This window comes from Siphateles boraxobius, unplaced genomic scaffold (genome assembly GCF_051911475.1).
Source record: "Siphateles boraxobius isolate OS27281-9 unplaced genomic scaffold, OSU_SipBor_1 26, whole genome shotgun sequence".
Lineage (NCBI taxonomy): Eukaryota > Metazoa > Chordata > Actinopteri > Cypriniformes > Leuciscidae > Siphateles > Siphateles boraxobius.
In genome coordinates, this window is record NW_027508876.1 from 5,718,085 (window position 1) to 5,737,856 (window position 19,772).

At 45.3% G+C, this 19,772-nt stretch overlaps 1 protein-coding gene across 6 annotated transcripts in view; it reads right to left on the reverse strand.

Moving 5' to 3' along the window:
* The window catches only part of arhgap21a (Rho GTPase activating protein 21a), a 110,786-nt gene that overhangs the window by 12,087 nt on the left and 78,927 nt on the right, over positions 1-19,772 (reverse strand). For all 6 annotated transcript variants that reach the window (XM_077244228.1, XM_077244227.1, XM_077244226.1 and 3 more), the window contains 9 exons: positions 17,702-19,670; positions 15,060-15,206; positions 14,863-14,965; positions 14,699-14,741; positions 14,109-14,228; positions 11,727-12,026; positions 10,195-10,259; positions 9,959-10,107; positions 350-492 (listed from right to left, as the gene is read on the reverse strand). In XM_077244228.1, the coding sequence (XP_077100343.1) occupies positions 350-492; positions 9,959-10,107; positions 10,195-10,259; positions 11,727-12,026; positions 14,109-14,228; positions 14,699-14,741; positions 14,863-14,965; positions 15,060-15,206; positions 17,702-19,670 (3,039 nt within the window). The remainder of the gene's footprint in view (positions 1-349; positions 493-9,958; positions 10,108-10,194; positions 10,260-11,726; positions 12,027-14,108; positions 14,229-14,698; positions 14,742-14,862; positions 14,966-15,059; positions 15,207-17,701; positions 19,671-19,772) is intronic.

The following is a 19,772-nucleotide window of genomic DNA, read 5'->3' on the forward strand; positions in this document are numbered from 1 at the left end:
CTTGTCAGTACATTTGGCAGTACATTTTAACCATATTTCAGTGGCAATATAATTCTGAAATTGCATATAAAGATGCACTTAAAAATGCTCTCTAAAATTCAGCTAATGGTATTTAATATAAATTCAAACTATAATACAAATTTACTTGCAATTAACATGCAATTATGGAAAGTTTTCAAAACATTGCATTAAGTTCACACTTAAGTATATTCATTTAAAATATATTATTATAGTATGCTAAAGAGTATTTCATTTTCACAAAGGACAGTTTTAGGATGTCATTGACATCAACAATGCTGAGTGAAACAGCAAGAGAAAGAGAGAGGAAGTTTTTTTTGTGTGGTCTTACTCTGTTGTTCTGAGCAGGAGGACAGTCATCTAGTCTTACTCCAAATGTGACTCCTGGAGACGGTTTCTTCTCAAACGGCTTTCTCATCAGTCCAGGGATGCCCTTCCTCCATGTGCCCTTATCCTTGGGTGGGCTGGTTTCATCTATTTACAGACAACGATAATAATAATGTGTTAAAGAAACATAAGCACTTCAAACCTAGGAAGCTGTCTACCTAGCTCTCTCTAAACACCTTCTAAGGCAGCATCCTACCCGAAAAGGAAACTCATAAGCGACTTATTTGCAATGCTCTACAAAGACAGCAACTCTGTTGATGGTCATTCAAGTGCACAACACAAATAGCAGTAATCAACAGCACTAATTAAATGACTTGTGACTCGTTTACAGTTGACTGACTGTCTGCTTGTTGTATCAGGGCCATAAAGGTGGAGTAGGCAATTGTGGAGAGCCTAGCAATACCTTATGAAAAGAAAACGTATTTCCCTATATATGAATGATCAATATTAAATGGTTCAACAGTATATTTGAAAATATAATATATTACAATATACACTCACCTAAAGGATTATTAGGAACACCCGTTTAATTTCTGATTAATGCAATTATCTAATCAACCAATCACATGGCAGTTGCTTCAATGCATTTAGGGGTGTGGTCCTGGTCAAGACAATCTCCTGAACTCCAAACTGAATGTCAGAATGGGAAAGAAAGGTGATTTAAGCAATTTTGAGCGTGGTATGGTTGTTGGTGCCAGACGGGCCGGTCTGAGTATTTCACAATCTGCTCAGTTACTGGGATTTTCACGCACAACCATTTCTAGGGTTTACAAAGAATGGTGTGAAAAGAGAAAAACATCCAGTATGCGGCAGTCCTGTGGGCAAAAATGCCTTGTTGATGCTAGAGGTCAGAGGAGAATGGGCCGACTGATTCAAGCTGATAGAAGAGCAACTTTGACTGAAATAACCACTCGTTACAACCGAGGTATGCAGCAAAGCATTTGTGAAGCCACAACACGCATAACCTTGAGGCGGATGGGCTACAACAGCAGAAGACCCCACCGGGTACCACTCATCTCCACTACAAATAGGAAAAAGAGGATACAATTTGCACGAGCTCACCAAAATTGGACAGTTGAAGACTGGAAAAATGTTGCCTGGTCTGATGAGTCTCGATTTCTGTTTCAGATGGTTGAGTCAGAATTTGGCGTAAACAGAATGAGAACTTGGATCCATCATGCCTTGTTACCACTGTGCAGGCTGGTGGTGGTGGTGTAATGGTGTGGGGGATGTTTTCTTGGCACACTTTAGGCCCCTTAGTGCCAATCGGGCATCGTTTAAATGCCACGGCCTACCTGAGCATTGTTTCTTTAGTGCCAATTGGGCATCGTTTAAATGCCACAGCCTACCCTCAGCATTGTTTCTGACCATGTCCATCCTCAGATGGCTACTTCCAGCAGGATAATGCACCATGTCACAAAGCTCGAATCATTTCAAATTGGTTTCTTGAACATGACAATGAGTTCACTGTACTAAAATGGCCCCCACAGTCACCAGATCTCAACCCAATAGAGCATCTTTGGGATGTGGTGGAACGGGAGCTTCGTGCCCTGGATATGCATCCCACAAATCTCCATCAACTGCAAGATGCTATCCTATCAATATGGGCCAACATTTCTAAAGAATGCTTTCAGCACCTTGTTGAATCAATGCCACGTAGAATTAAGGCAGTTCTGAAGGCGAAAGGGGGTCAAACACAGTGTTAGTATGGTGTTCCTAATAATCCTGTAGGTGAGTGTACATAATAATAGAATAATACATAAGGAATGGCCGCTATTCATATAATAAAAATATGTGACAATATATTTACTAATATCTCATAATGTATGTCATTTTATATTCAGTAAAACCATACATAATATATCGATGTATATGTGATCAGATATGTTACTTCTTGTGTAATATATTTTAGATATATTTACTCATGCAGCATAAACACATATATATAGACAAGAGAAATAATGTAATATATTTTTTTAAATATTTATATTATAAATGTTTCATAATTTCAAGCTAGTTAACAAAAGTACAAGCACACAACATGCATGTGCTAAAGTGTTTAGCCAAGAGACTATCACTGTGCTGATGAGTGAACAGTCATTACTTTTTAAATATAGTAAATAATATTTAAAGTCTTAATGCTGCTCGACCAATCGTCAACCGAACCACAGGCTCTACTCTTCAGCACAATTGTAACCCCAAAAACTCAGACATACCAGAAAACCTTTACAATTCCAAACTAATAGAACATTAAACACTAACAGATCTCCCCCCATATTAATATTGAGCAAAACATTACATAACATTTAATTTTAACATGTACTCTCCTTTAACAGTCAGATGCAAAGCCTGCTGGGAACTATAAATCTGTTGTAACTCATTCCATGAATGTGTGTGTGTATATATGAAGATACATTAACATTTATAGGGTAACGGAAAGGGATAAAACTTTGTGAATATTACATCTAATGCTATTTGTATTCATTTATAAATATTTGATATGTATTAATATTATAGCCATACATGGTCAATGCATATATTGCAGTATATTGAATAATATAAGCACTAGTTTCCCATTTATGGAAATGTATTATGAGCTACTGTATATCGCATTATATTTTGCAGTATATTCCCATATATTTTTGTTCCATAAGGGATAGCAAGCTAGCTTTGAAAGCATGAGATACCACACACCCTTCAGAGCGTCTCCAAAGCCACTCGTCCTTCAAAACACATGAACACACAGCAGAGTCTGCAAAGCGCCACGAGACGCCGTTAAACTACCTCATGTTTCAAACCACATAACATTACAATAATAATAATGAACATACACAACTTACAAAGAGAGCTCTTACTTGTACCACCTGACTGCTGCAGTTCTTATCAGTATTGATAGTGTTGACATAGAAATGCATAAATTTCACAAGAGTATATACAAGCAAGAGATAGCACACTAGCTCCAGACAAACAATTACACCCAAAAATGTCCTGTTCCCTTTCGTTGTCACTCCGAGTTACGTCGGATGACGACGAATGGGGTTTCGCTTAGAAAGCCTATCAACTTCGAGTATTACAAAACGAGCCAATGGCAAAGAAATGCCATGGGTCTGCGGAATTTGCATGGCGTAACTCCGCCCCACCTCGTGGGTATAAAAGGAGGAAGCCGGCAGCAAGCAGATATGTTTTTCGCTTCGGAGCCAAGTGTATTCTTCTCTCCACAAGCCATCTCTGAATTGTCAGCTTTACAAACGAGTACCTCGAGTGTTGGTGTGACGGCGATCTACGGCGAGAGCGTGCTTCCTGTTGATCTGTTGCAGTGGTCTGCCAGTCGGTGCGTTTCTCCCCGGGTGCTTCAACACTTGAGTTTTCTCTCACTAAAAGAGCTTAAACGTGGCACGTCTTTTTAAAGATGTCTCGCCCGTGTACTTCTGGTTGCGGCAGATTGGTATCGGACTCTGATGGGCACGAGCGTTGCATAGTATGTTTGGGCATTGATCATGCTAGAGCAGCGCTCGTGGATGACTCATGTTCTCTCTGTGGGAACATGACCATCGCGTCATTACGGTCGAGACTCGGTGAACTCGCAAGAGTGAGAGTCCCCTCATCCACCCCCCGTCCTGCGGCTGGTGGCCAGGGTGATCTGAGGGTTACGGTCTGGAACAAGGCGCCGACTATGTGTCCGCGACCCCAGCCCCCCTCTTCAATGACGGTGCCCGCTAGTGAACTGCTGATTCCCGCGGGTCTACCCTCTGGTGGCCCGCGTGCTTCAGTTGAAGCTACAGAGGAAGATGCCATGTCTGTTGCAGCATCACTTGGCGGGTTTGACTCTTCTGGAAGTGAGGGCTCGTCACAGCTGCCACCTTCCGGTGTGCATACGGCTGTGCTCGAGTCTGATCCGGAGATGACGGCCATGCTTTCCCGGGCAGCCGCGAGCATCGGACTTGAGTGGAGGCCTCCACCCTGTCCTGAGCGCTCGCGGCTGGACGATTGGTTTTTGGGTAAGGCCGCCGACCCTCGTCCTCGGCAAACCCCAATACCTTTCTTCCCGGATGTGCATGATGAGATCTCAAAGTCCTGGAAGACCCCCCTGTCTTCTCGGGACCGCTCGCTGGTCTCATCCGCCTTTCCTCCCCTCGATGAGGCAGCTGCCCGTGGGTACACTGGGCTTCCCCCGGTTGAACGCTCTGTTGCCATGCAACTATGTCCTCAGAGTGCTTCTTCTCGGGGCGAGCCTAAGCACCCATCCAAAGCCTGTAGATTTTCGTCGACCCTGGTGGCGAAGTCTTACAGAGCGGCGGGACAGGCGGCTGCTTCACTGCATGCTATGGCCACTCTGCAGGTCTACCAGGCCCAGATGCTCAGAGACATGCACGAGGGTAGGACAAACCCAGGGCTCTTTGATGAGCTGCGCGCCGCGACCGACCTTGCTCTCCGGGCGACGAAGGTTACCGCGCGCTCCCTGGGTTTGGTGATGTCCACAGCTGTGGTCCAGGAGCGACATCTGTGGCTGAACCTGGCTGACATGCGGGACGCTGAGCGGACCCGTCTGCTTAACGCCCCCTTGTCCCAGGCCGGCCTCTTCGGCGGTGCAGTTGAAGACTTTGCCCAACAGTTTTCAACTGCCCAGAAACAGACCGAGGCCATCAAACACATTCTGCCCCGCCGGCCCGCTGCTGCCTCCACCTTGCCGGCCGGGCAGACGCCTCGACCTGTTTCCCGCCGAGGGCGCCCTCCTGCGGCTCCCGCCCCTCCCGCCCGGACCACGCAGCAGCCTCCACCCAGGGCCGGTCGCGGAGGAAGCCGTAAGAAGGCGCCACAGCCCTCTCCTGCCCCGCCCCCCGCTAAACGCCGGGCCAAGCGGCGCTCCTGAGACGGGCTGCTCAGGGATGATGATTGTTTCTCAGGAGGTGGTAGCAGGACCACTCCTTCCCCCGGTGGAGGGCCGGGGGAGAATCTTTTGTTCTCCACTCCCCGCTGCTCACCCACGGGTGGGCAGCACCCTAATGTGGTTAAAGACAGAAACAATCCCCTCTTCCCTGAGCTCACAGAGTTCTCGGGCGACACAGAGCGCCGCCCACAAGCCGTGCTCTCCTCGCCCCCCTCTGTCCCAGAGGCGGTTGACACGGCGTGCCGTCCACGGACCGCTTCGCCCCTGTCCCCCTCTGTCGCCAGACCCCTGGCAGAGCAGGCCCCCGCGGGACGACCAGCCTGGTCCTCCCCTGGCCCCCTCTGCCAGGGTGCGGTTGCTAACTGTGCCCCCTCTCCGGGCCGCTATGCCCTCCACATCTGGGCCAGTTACTCCGCCTCGCTGCCCCTCCGGGGGGACGCCTGTGGCTCGCATGATCCCGTTGGTTCAGTTCCTGGGAGCCTGGCTAGAGCTTCCCCGTCTGTCCCACTGGATCGCGCGTACCGTCAGGCTCGGCTATGCGATTCAGTTTGCACGGTCTCCTCCCCGCTTCAGGGGAGTCCGCTCCACTTTGGTCGGTGGCAATGCCCCTATCATGAGAGCAGAGATTGCCACCCTGCTGGCGAAGGGTGCAATCGAGACTGTCCCTCCAGCCGAGATGAGGTCCGGCTTCTACAGCCCCTACTTCATTGTCCCCAAGAAAACCGGTGGGTTACGGCCAATCCTGGACTTGCGCGTGCTGAACCGCTCCCTTCACCGGATGCCGTTCAAGATGCTCACCGCCAAACGCGTTTTCGAATGCATACGGCCCCAGGATTGGTTTGCAGCGATCGACCTGAAGGACGCCTACTTTCATGTCTCCATTCTTCCTCGACACAGACCGTTCCTCCGGTTTGCTTTCGAGGGGCAGGCATACCAGTATGCGGTTCTCCCTTTCGGGCTAGCCCTGTCTCCTCGCATCTTCACGAAGGTCGTCGAGGCGGCCCTTGTTCCCCTTCGAGAGCAAGGGGTTCGCATCCTGAGTTATATCGACGACTGGCTGATCCTAGCTCACTCTCGAGATCAGGTTTGCGAACACAGGGACCTAGTGCTCCGGCACCTAGCCCGTCTGGGCCTTCGGGTCAACTGGGAGAAGAGCAAACTTTGCCCCGTGCAGAGGATCTCTTTTCTCGGTATGGACATCGACTCGGTCGCCATGTCCGCGCAGCTTACGAGCGAGCGCGCGCAGTCACTCCTGACTTGCCTAAGACAATTCGAGGGCAAGAGTGCGGTTCCACTGAAACTTTTTCAGAGGCTCCTGGGGCATATGGCATCTGCAGCCGCGGTCACGCCGCTCGGATTGCTTCATATGAGACCGCTTCAGCTTTGGCTTCGCGACCGAGTCCCGAGGTGGGCATGGCAACACGGCACGTTCCGAGTACCAGTTACTCCGACCTGCCGTCAGTTCTTCACCCCGTGGACGAACCTCGATTTTCTCAGGGCCGGTGTCCCCCTGGCACGAGCTTCCCGGCATGTTGTTGTCTCAACAGATGCCTCCACCACGGGCTGGGGCGCCATGTGCAATGGACATGCTGCTGCGGGCTCCTGGACAGGACCCCAGCGGCTGTGGCATGTCAATTGCCTCGAGTTGTTGGCAGTACGCCTTGCCCTGCACCGCTTCCGGGCGTTGCTCAGGGGTCAACACGTACTAGTCCGCTCAGACAATACCGCCACTGTAGCGTACATCAACCATCAAGGTGGTCTACGCTCCCGCCGTATGTCACAACTCGCTCGCCACCTCCTCCTATGGAGTCAGAAGCATCTGAGGTCGCTTCGAGCCATCTTCATTCCCGGAGCGCTGAACTGTGCAGCCGACGAGCTCTCACGGCTTCAGCCCCTCCCTGGAGAATGGCGACTCCATCCCCAGTCGGTTCAGCTGATTTGGGACCAGTTCGGGGACGCGCAGATAGATCTGTTTGCCTCTCACGATTCGACCCATTGTGCCCAGTTCTATTCCCTGACCGAGGGCACGCTCGGCACGGATGCTCTGGCGCACAGCTGGCCGCAGGGCCGCAAGTATGCATTTCCCCCAGTGAGCCTTCTTGCGCACACTTTGCGCAAGGTCAGGGAGGACGAGGAGCAGGTCATTCTGGTTGCCCCTTACTGGCCCAACCGGACCTGGTTCCCCGAACTAGTACTCCTCGCGACAGCACCTCCCTGGCCGATCCCTCTGAGGAAGAACCTTCTTTCTCAGGGACGGGGCACCCTATGGCACCCTCGTCCCGATCTTTGGAACCTCCACGTGTGGCTCCTGGATGGGACGAGGCAGGTTTGAGCACCCTACCACCAGCGGTGGTGGCTACCATCACTTCCGCTAGAGCGTCGTCCACGAGACACGTCTATGCGTTGAAGTGGAACCTCTTCGTCAACTGGTGCTCTTCTCACCGAGAAGACCCCCGGAGATGCTCGATCAGTGTTTTGCTTTCCTTCCTTCAACAGGGGCTGGAGCGAAGGCTGTCTCCCTCCACCCTGAAGGTCTATGTTGCCGCCATTGCCGCACATCATGACCTCATCGAAGGTAAGTCGGTGGGGAAGCACGACCTGATCATCAGGTTCCTGAGAGGAGCGAGGAGACTAAATCCTCCTCGTCCTCCTCTCGTTCCCTCTTGGGACCTCTCAGTGGTTCTAACTGCCCTGAAGAGTGCTCCCTTTGAACCCCTGCAATCAGTCGAGCTTAAGTTCCTGTCTATGAAGACAGCGCTCCTGGTTGCACTGGCCTCCATCAAGAGGGTTGGGGACCTGCACGCATTCTCCGTTGACGAAGCGTGCCTGGAATTTGGGCCGGCTTCCTCTCACGTGATCCTGAGACCCCGGCCTGGATATGTGCCCAAGGTTCCTACCACTCCCTTTCGGGACCAGGTGGTGAACCTGCAAGCGCTGCCCTCGGAGGAGGCAGACCCAGCCTTGGCACTGCTCTGTCCAGTACGCGCTCTCCGCGCCTATGAAGACAGAACGCAGTGTTTCAGGACCTCAGACCAGCTCTTTGTCTGTTATGGTGGGAAGCTGAAGGGAAAGGCTCTCTCCAAGCAAAGGTTGTCTCACTGGATAGTGGACACCATTGCTTTGGCTTACCAGCAGCAAGGTCGACCGTGCCCCCTTGGTGTGACTGCCCACTCCACCCGGAGTGTGGCGTCCTCTTGGGCTCTAGCGCATGGCGCCTCGCTAACAGACATCTGCAGAGCTGCAGGCTGGGCGACACCTAACACATTCGCCAGATTCTATAATCTCCGAGTGGAGCCTGTGTCCTCTCGTGTACTCGCTTCAACCAGCTAGTACCGGACCCGCTCAGGTGTCTTCGCTTGCTCGCCATTCCACTCCACGGACTGGATACGTGCGATACTTTCCTCAGGTGAGCTTCTCCGAAAGCCCTGAGCTCCTCCAGCACTCCTGACGTCGGCGCCAGTGTCTATTGCCTGTGCGTCGGCTAGGTGCCTCCCGTGTGCATGGTCCCTCCTCTGAGCGACCCCCACATGTGTATTTCCACTGTAAGCCTCTCTGAGCGTGTGTCTTTCCCTTGGCAAGCCACCTTGCCACCCCTGGGGTTGAAATATTCCACCTGCGGCTGGACACCCCAGTGTTTCCATATGCTTCCTTCGGGTCATATGTGTATTCTCTAAGTCCCCCCCCTCCGGGCTGGCATTAATTGCATACTTCCCCTAAGCTTGGTATATGCTTCCCAGTGTACCTTGGTATTCCTGTGTTATATGGAGTCCTTTGTCCAGGCTGACAGGGATCTCGATTTACGCAGGGCACTGGAAGACAGCTGAGAAGGTGGCGTGATTAGACTGGTAACCCCATTCGTCGTCATCCGACGTAACTCGGAGTGACAACGAAAGGGAACGTCTACGGTTACGTATGTAACCCTCGTTCCCTGAGTAGGGAACGGAGACGTTACGTCTGCCTGCCACTTTCCGCTGTACCGCGGGGATCGCCTGAGCTCAGTCTTGGCTCCTCAGCGAAGAAACATATCTGCTTGCTGCCGGCTTCCTCCTTTTATACCCACGAGGTGGGGCGGAGTTACGCCATGCAAATTCCGCAGACCCATGGCATTTCTTTGCCATTGGCTCGTTTTGTAATACTCGAAGTTGATAGGCTTTCTAAGCGAAACCCCATTCGTCGTCATCCGACGTAACGTCTCCGTTCCCTACTCAGGGAACGAGGGTTACATACGTAACCGTAGACGTTACTATAGCTAACATTACAACAACAGCATATCTTGGTTCTGTGAAACATAGTCTCTCCAGCACTGGAAAGTTTTTCTAATATTAACGCAGGTCCTAAAGCTCTTGCCTGATCAGAACCCTTCTTTTTCCAGTGATATCACTCTGACTGTTTCTATTTTGTAATGTCTCTCAGCTATCTCTCTTTCTACAGTGTTTCTTTAAATCTCTCCTCTCCCATTATGAGTGTATATGCCCCCTACTGATGATTGACTACAATCAGTTGTGTGTGTTGTGGTATTCGGTCCGATCCACTTTCAACAGGGTTTCTCAGAAATCACTTTCTGCACCTTTAACACACACAAGTACTGGACAACATTTTTATTGATACTTAAAAGTACTGAATACAATTCAAAGAATCCAGAGTTAGTGCCCTTGATGCTGTTACCTTTGTGCATGGCTTTCCTGTCGTGGTCCTTGTTTGGTGAGTGAGGACTTGTGGCTTTATTCTCGCCCTTACCACCCAGTAATGTCTGCCTGATGCGCAGGGACTGACGGGAGGCCTTGGGCGAGGGTTCTGTCTTACCGCTGGGTGGACTGCAACACACATAATCCAAGTCAAGATCTAGATAAGTAAGAAGTCTACAAAAAACAGATGGGAATTCTTCCCTTCTTCCTGCTTACCTCATAAGAGTGTTGTACTCCTTTATTTTCCGGTTGATGAGGTCTGTGCTAGTAACGGTCGCATTCTACAAAAGGAAGAAGGAACGAGAGAGAAGGCAGACAAAAGCGAGTGGATGAAATGTAAGAGTGGAATCCCCAAACACACCAGAGGGCTTTTGGATAACCCTGTGCTATCAGAAGCAGACACCCTATAGTGAAGATGCCATGTTTTTCCTCAAGAGTTAGTATTTCTTACAAAAAAAGCCCTAGGTTATATTCAGCTATTGTTAAAACTATCTTTAAATAGGGCCTTTTTCCATGATTCATGAGGAAGTCCAAAACATCCACCATATCGATATAAGGTACTAGACTTGGATAGACTTACCCCGCACCACTCACGTCACTAAATGAAACTGGAAAAATGACGATTGTTTAAAAAAATTAAAAAAGGTTTCCCATCAGCCATTGTGATCCTTTGGATTTAGATTAAAAGCTATATTGTTTTTATAGTGTTGTCTAGCCCACTTTGGCACACGTCTGAGCGTTCATTGAGTTAAGGCAATTAAGGGATTTAAATATTGGTTAGTATTATTCTTTTAAGATATTTCAATATTTATTGGTTTTGTTTTAAGCGAGAGTAAGCGATTCTCAAACAGTTAATTGAAAATATGTTTGGATGTCATAGGTAAAAATCCTGAAAATGTCTGAAAAGTCTGATGCTCAGTAATGAATAAAAGTAATGAATGGACTTAGCATATTGTTGTTTTGTTCAAATCAAGAGTGTACAAAACTCAAAAAGGTTATCAAGGAGTTTGATGTGTGTTTAACATTTTACAAATTTATTTAGTAATTTAAGTGACAATGTTGAGAAATATGTGGTATGGCTTTGATTTACATTAGTAACGTCTCTGAATTCAGGCAGCTTTACTATATTGTGATGTCTTTCCTTACTGTGGTTGAAGATTACTAGATGGATCTCATACCACTCAATGCCATGTCTTTAAAATTCAAACACATTGTTTTCTGTGAGTTTTCAAATCATTGTTAATGTATATACTGACTTCACCCTCTGCTGAAAATGTGCATGTAAAGGTAAATAACTAGAAGAATAACAAAGTGCAGTAAAAATGTGATACTGTTTGTGTTTATAATTACGGTAATACATAAAAAATAATATGGTAAGAAATGCCATAACCGGAATATAGACGCTCAGCGCCTCGTCATGCTGGTGGCATTTAAAAAAATGTGGCAGTCGCATTGAAATACGCTAGCCTTAGGGAAAAATGCTTTGGTGGACATCGGGCCTAAGACTCTGCTCTGACAAAACTCTCAACAAATATTTAATCTCTGAATAAAAATAAAAATTAAATAAAAAACTCAGAAAAAAACAACAACTTCCAAGCATTCAGGTCAGTCTTAACATAATTGGGATAGTAAAGATGTAAGTAATTCAGACACTATGAATTCCAAAGTCACTAACTGAATGGCTGGTACTGCTCCTTTATAAATATGAATTGAAATTGTATTTGAAGGAAAAAGTGCTGATCATTCACCTCTTCATCCAAGTTGCTGTTCTCTTGAATGACTCGGATCCAGGACAGCATTTCCTCTCGATCCTCCGCCTGGAACAGGTATTCACAGTCTGACGTCGTCAGCCGGAGGACGTTCTTCCGCTTTGTGTCACTGTAGGAGATGTCAATGAGACAGGCTTTGATGCTGATCGGCAGAGGCTCGTCTTCGATCTGGGAGTTGGCGTTGGTTTGTCCGTCCCTCTTGTCTTTGTACAGGTAGAGGCAGTGACCACGAAGCACAGCATAGATCTGCTTCCATGACCGCATTCCGCTGCCAACACGCTGTAGAAAAGATAACAGAATTATGAAAATATTATTGAATTGAATGAGCCAAGTTAAAATAGCAAATATACACAAGCTGCTTGTCAACTGTAAACAGCCTACATTTTAATTAAATTTATGAATGGGTTTATTTGATAAAAATTATGATACATTATCCCGCTTATTATAGGGTGGACACAAGCTTTGGATTGACAATATTAATTTCTCGATTTTAATCGGTAATGATATGGTTTCTTAAATGTAAAATGTTTTAGTCTGTGCTGTTTTCTGTTGATGCGTGAACAAAACTTCACAAAACATTTGTACCTGCCTTTCAATAATCACATCTGGGTGATTTTATTACGAAATTCAAACCATAAATGTCCTTTTAGCGCTATTTAATACGGCATGACAGATCGCTATAGCTGCCACAGTTCCAGCTGCAAACTAATAAACCGTAAATGTGAATCATCTTATCTCCTCTTTACTACTAGTTACAGCACAAAATAAACAGGGTAAACACCAGAAGGTATGTAGAAAGATACATTACAACTTGCTGTAATGAATCCTCTCATGTACTGTAATTTCTCATGAAGTGTTTCAACTGGCGAAAGAAAATGTCACTCAATGTCAATAAATTTAGTTAAGAAAAAAAAACTCTTGAAAGAGCATTTTGCTAAATGCACTGTATTACATCTTCATTAGCCTCATCATTAGGTTCGTTTTATTTAACCTGTTAGTGATGTCTTCATTATTTAATGTATGTTTAAATAAATCTGTCATAAAAACAAGTTATTACAGTTTATTGTCATTTAAATGTGTATATTTCAACAATAAACTGGAGTAGAAATTATTCTGATTCGAACTAAAAACTGCCTTCTGTGCAATTTGAATGTTTGTACAACAATTTTTTAGCTACTTGAGTAGCTGATTGTTAAATAAGTTTGATTAAAGCTGCAGTCCGTAACTTTTTTGGGTTACAAATTATCCAAAATAAGTTTTTGAGAAAGTACATAACCAGCCAGTGTTTAAAACTATCTGCTTGCCTTCAACTCAAAACGGTAAGCTTGTACTAATGTTTTTAATTCCAGTGGTAATGGTGGATTTCCACAGGAGATTTTGCGTCATTACGTCACATCTGTACACATAAAGGTGTCTCGGCTAGTAGGCTATATTACTTGTGAGGATGTTGTGAGGCGATTTATAGCCTTTTCTCACAGCACTTAATATAATTAAACTTATCAATTTGATGGCGGTTCCAGAAAGGTTCAAACGACACTGGAGATTCACCCGTTGTAAAATGCAAAAGACTTTGGAGTGGCTACGGAAAAAAAGACAAACAAGGACAAATATTGGAAGGGCATTAAATGTAGTCACGCAATGCTGATGTTGTTAACATTAAAAATTTAAGAAAAACAAGTATAATTTGCACGGTTTGACGTAATATGATAATCATTCGTTAGATTTAATCAGCGCGATTTACTGCTATGCTTTTTTTCCCTTAGTTGGTCAGAACAAAAGTGGATGTTACTTGTTCGGATTACATTTTCCAGTGAAAATTCTTATGTTGGTCATACATTTCGAATGACAGTATCCACACCAGCGCGGTGACTGACAGCCGCACATTCACCTCAAAATATTGGATTCATCCGCGCTGTGCCGCGCCGAGGCACAACCCACGTAAAGTTGATAATTCCGCAAATAACTTTAATTGCAGATTTCGAACAGAGATGGCGACAAAAAGGAAAAACTTTTATCATATACCTGCTGCTGCTGTCATTTTACACCCTTAATTGAGGTAAAAATCACTATAACAGTCTTATTGTTTCAATGTACCACATATTGTACGTGTTTTAACTTTTAAATCTGTCCGAGTGGTGTAAAATATGACAAAATCTCATAAGACAAGATCTCAACATTAAATGTTTCTGAAAGCCTGCCAGCCATTCACATTCAGACTCGTTTCAACATGTTTACAATATGTTTGACAAGGACTCCTACAGCATCACAGACCAGCATGCTCTCCCGACACTTTCATTTAGTACTATGACCTAGAACAAGAGAAAACATAATTGTGAATGTTGGTGTTTAATGGTGTTGTACCTTGCCCTTATCGGAGTTCAGCTGCCGGAAATGAAGCAGACCCTCCTTTGTGGCATCAGTGAAGACATTTGAAGTAGAGTCTCTCCTAGAGTCAGAGTCCTCAGAGGACCCGTCAACAGCCTGAAACACACCAACGCACAATTCACATTCTTTGACACTGCCACTGAAATGAGGACCATTGAGTTCAATTGTCAAATTGAAAAGGACATCAGATTATTAGATGACAAGCAATGCTATTGGCAGAAAATTCACTCTGAAATTGTTTTACATTTTAAATCAAAATAATTAAATATGTTGATTATTGGGCCTGCCTATTACTCATTAAGATCATAGGGACAACCCTTTTAGACCATGCGCCGAGCCCTGACCATTTTTCCTGTTGTTAAACTAGCAAAAGTGGATTCAAACACGCCCTAAGTGCACTTGCGCTATGCGCTTTAGACCATGCGCTTAGATCATTAAAATAGGGCCCCTGATGTTGGCTGGAGATCAGGTGCCAACTGGACAGAACTTTATCTAAGGTGTAAACTAATCATAATGCAGTTAGTGTGAGTCTTAGTCATTTATTATCTCTATTACAGCAGTCTCACCTTTCTAAGGCCCTTGAATCCATGGGTGTGTTTAATTGACCGCCTGTACAAACACAGTAAACACAGAGGTCATATAATGCGAGAGTCAGTAATGGAAGAAGGTTGACTTTTCATCCTTGTGGTCACTGTACTGATTTGATTTTAAGTAGTGACTGTAAACATACCCTCTTCCTTCTTCTCTGTAATTATCCAAGCCCTCATCAAAGGATCTGGAGCGCTCTGTTTTAGCTCCAGAATCAGATTCCAGAATTGTGAGTCGTAAAGAATCTAGGTTGGAGATTTGGGTGAATTCATAGTTAAAAAAGAGACACATTTCGGATATCACTAAAATATTGTATGTGTTGGCAGAGATGTTCCTCACCCTGGTCATGGGACAGCTGTCGGCGTATAACGGGAGAAGGGGAAGTTGGACTGGGTGGGATGGTGGTGATGATAGGCGTGCTGGAAATCACGGCAGATGCAGGAATGTGTGTTGTGTCATGGTTATTACTTGAGCTTGACGGCTCATCTGATGACAACAGACATGAGACACTCATAAGATCTTTTATCTTTGTAGTGTATTGCATGAAGTAATGTAGTCCAATAGACACAACAGAATCAGACAGTCAAGAGGAGAGTTGCCCCCCCCCCCCCCCCCCCATAAGTTTGCAGTCTACCAGACCCAACACAGTCAGCCAAATTAAACATAAACTCTACCATAGTCATAGTCTTTCAAATAAAACACAAAACCAATCACAAAACAAACCCAAACCAAAGTGTATCAAATTAACTTAAAAAAAGTGTACTAGGGCTGCCCCAGACTAAAATTTTTCCTAGTTGACTAATAGTTGTTAATTTAAGCCAATAGTCGACTAATTGCACGTTTAGCCTATCTTAATTTAATTACTTAAATATTACTGGGTGTGGAAGCCTATTCTGCACACAAGCACAGGCATAAAGCTTGCCGCAAAGCACTGGCAAAAGTAATGATTATGAATGTGGAGGAAAAAATATCAAGGAGACATTTTAATTGTTTATTAATAAACTAGTGTTTTCTGTGTCAGTTTCGGCTGCAAAGATGAAGTTGACGATGCTGACTCGACATCAAAGTATAGTAAACGTGCCTATAGAAAGAAAAATTACCTTTCATACGGATTACATAATCAAAGTATTTGTTTTCAAATTGGTTCGTTTAAAAGTAGACATTTGTAGCTCTCTATAGATATATTTCTCATGTCTGTAAGGCAAGTACTAGCTGAGTTTTTGTTAATTTTTGTGACACGCTCCAGTTCACAGAGACAGAGATGTCAAAAAGCACATCCTGTTTTTTTTTTAAGGCACAGCGTTTTTTTGTTATTGTGAGAGTACACAAATAAAAGTAGACTGTTTGGAATTATGTATTACACGTGACAAAAAATTGAATTTTAAGTTTAAAAAATGCAAGTGATCAAGCCGGTGCCTCAATGTTATGCGAGTAAAGCACGCTTATACTTCACACTGTTTAAAAAGTTGCTGCCTTAAATATTTAAGTACAATTAACTTGGATGTATAAGTCATTTCAACTTATATAACATTAAACTGACTTAAATTGCTAAACAACTTTTGATGAGTTAAAGAAATATAAAAACATATGTTGTCATAAATTATTGATAATATTTTTACAGCTTCCACACTCAGCACGAACACATGGATATGCACCCAGTAATAGCGCACATTTATCTAGGTTAACGTTAGAGTTATGTAAAGTTGCTACTTGAATGTTCCAAATGATAAGCCATATTTTAGGTAGATGGATGATAGAGGAACGTTAGGATTTCCTGACCAACACACTGTAAAACACATTATACCAAAAAAACAACAACATTGTTTTGAAAGAGATTAGATTTCAGGAAGTAATCAAAAAAGAGAAATATTTGAGCTAGTTTCCACTGGTGTGTTCCATTACTTTGTCATATCACTTTACTGCCCTCCTGTTTGTTTGAGGTTTCCAAGCTGTGGATGAACTGGGGGGAGTGGGAAAGTGTCAGGGAATGGCAGTGGAAGTGGCTGCCTTGGGTGGAATGTGTCAGTATGTCACATTATCTGTGCCCCTGTGGACTATGATGTCATGTCCTATCACTGTACTGGTGTACATTACAATTTGAGGATGCTCCCAGGGACTGACCCATGCACTTCACAAACACACTGAACTAGTTGTGTACATATCAAAGCCCATGACACATTCTATAATTAAATGTCCAGGCTGGTGGAGTATGGAACTGTATCTTGAGAAGCACAACCATTTGTGATGACCAATCAACAAATTCTGCTATGACAAATTACTCATCACTCCTCTCTGCCAACTTTGTTTACATTGAGTTTAGCTGTTTATCCTGCTGTTATTACTGTTAACATCATAAAACCTCACTGATGTACACCACTTGATCTAAAGCTCTCTATGCAAAGCCTGGCCCATTAAGAACGAAGAAACAGTGTGGCCCTTTATATGATTTATCTTAGCAATAAAAAGCTAATTCATCAAGACCTGCTCTAGTGTGGCAGCACAATGGAGTACACAATGACATCCTTGTGTAAAAAGTAGGGAGATGAAGTTCAGATGTTTAGTTAGATGTTTAGCTCTGAATAATATAAAACAGTGAATGTTGAGACAAAGTCTTTTCCCTGTGTCCCAACAGCTACTTAATATTATAAACAGAGATACAGCAGGAACACATGTTCTGAGAATCACTTTGCTAAACAAACTACTAACACAACATTTTACCTACACAAAAATTAAGCAAGCAAACAGCCAAAAGAGAGGCAACTGGCATATGCAAACCCCCTTGTATATGTAAAAGTATACATTTTTATATGAATTTGGAAGATGCTGGAACTACAGGACAAAAGTATTTGAAAGTAAAATAACAAAAAATACATTAAAAACATGTTAACCTTTTCGAAACTCATCTCCTTTCAGGATAGACTGAACAGTTGCTATAGCAACAGAATATGTGATTATCTTGTATAGTTTAAAAAGCCTCTCACCAATGAAGGGAATGGAGTCCAGTGAGTCATCAAGGTTGCTTGAAAAGGAGGTTTTACACGGGTCTCCTGGTTTCCTCGTGTGCATTTCGCGTGGGGTATTGTTAGGCAGCCAGCATGTGTTGGAGACTGCAGGTGGTTCAGCCCCTCTCTCTGTCTCATTCACCGCCAGAATGTAGGAAGTGTGGCGGATAGGTTGAGATCCAGACTTCTCCCTCCGAACCACTACTACAGTGGCATTTGGACCCTCAATGCCTTCCACCACCTTCTCATTGGGAGTTTGTGGTTCTATGTACCTAGGCTCCTGAGGAACTGTTCCATTATTGGTCAGTAACTGGTCAGGCTTGGATCCACCTTGCTTTGTTCTGTTAGGTTTAGTGACGGCAGAACAAGAAGAAGAGCGATGTCCACGGACTACCTCTCTGACAGGATCATGAAGGCTGTCTCCCCGCCCCCTGGGTTGTAACTGCTTTGCATTGCGGGGCATGTGGTTGGCAGTGAGTGGTGTTCTTTGGTCTTTGATGGGGCCTGTGTTGGAACTACCAGTGATGTGGCCTTGTATTGAGGCCAGGGCAGAAGCTATATAAGAAGCAGCAGCACTTGAAGGGTCTGAGACATAATTTTTCTCAGGTAGCAGTGAGGGTCTGTTTAATGAAGGTGCAGAGGTGTTACCCAGGCTTTCAGCTCTGGAGTTAAGCAATGAATCCGTACCTCTGCTGAAGAGAGGGGTGATATGCAAACCTGGGTAACTGCCACCTCGTCTGTCTGGGCTAAATACACCCTGTGTTCTGTGAGGCGCCATGCGTAAGGAAGAAGACTGCCTGCTTACTCTTGCCTCATCCCCTCTGTGCATAAGTAACAAATCCTCTGTCTCAGTTCTGCAACATGCCTGCCTGTCCAACATAGATGTTTCATTTTCATTCTGTCTGCCCAGATAGTCACAAGAATATGCTCGAGGTTTCAGCATACCTGTGGGGGCCGACGGGAGGGCATCCTGGGAAGCACTGCGGGGCCAATTCCGTGCTAGAGCAGTCTGTTCTGAACCACCAAGCCTCTCCTGAGAAGCACTACGCAAAGGCAGCACAGTAGATACCTGATAACTTCGATCATGTGAGGCGCTTCTCCGCCTCAGCTGTGATCCAGAAAAGCCCCGTGATGGCGTAGCTGTTGTTGAAGCACTCTTCGGCTTGCTGTATTCGCCTGTACTGGATGGGGATGCAGCTCGCAGACTGTCAAGGCGTTCCTGAATAGTCCGCGAGCCATACATGTAGAGCCGTTTGTTGTCAATGTAATCCTTGTAAGTGGTGTAGTTCCTCCAGTCAATTTTTTGATGGGGAGAGCAGGGGGAAGGGGTGGCTGGTGGAGGAGATGGTGTGTAAGGGGTGGGAGAGGTGGCTGATGGGAAGGTTTCTGCTGTTGTGGTTAAGGTATGTCTGTGAGAAGATACAGGCTTCATGTCTATGCAAGTCTGTGCAGTTTTGACAGAGAACCCAGTGGGCTCTGCAATTCTGTTGGGTTTGTGCGGTGATTGTGCTGCCCCAGATGCGGGGAGAGATGAAGTGACATGAGCTCTGGACCTGTTAAAGCTCGGGTCTGTTGAAGCCGCATTCTGATTCTCCTCCATCCTGTGGCAGGGACCAGCCCAGGCCACATGTGAAGTTTGATCTGTAGTTTCAGGTGATGCTACCATTGTCCTAACATTCTCATTAAATACACGCACAACAGTTTGAGATGGGATAGGGGGAGATACAGGTATATCAATGTGGCAGCCTATGTAAGGCTTGTGGCATCTATTTGCTCCTTGTCTGGTTCCACATGATGCCTCGGCAGAGCATGATGGCTCTGACACCTGTGCCATGGCCAAGGCATTGGGCTCTATCCGTGGGTAACATATTGGGGGCGGTTCGGGGATGTTCTGGGCATTTCCACTATATGCCTCATTTCCTTTTAGGTACGCATCTTGAGAATAGGCCTGCAAAGAAGGGACATTTTATTAAATATAATAAATGAGTAACACTACATGCACTAAACAAATACTGAAATGCAAAATAGATTAATTACAAACAGTTAATGT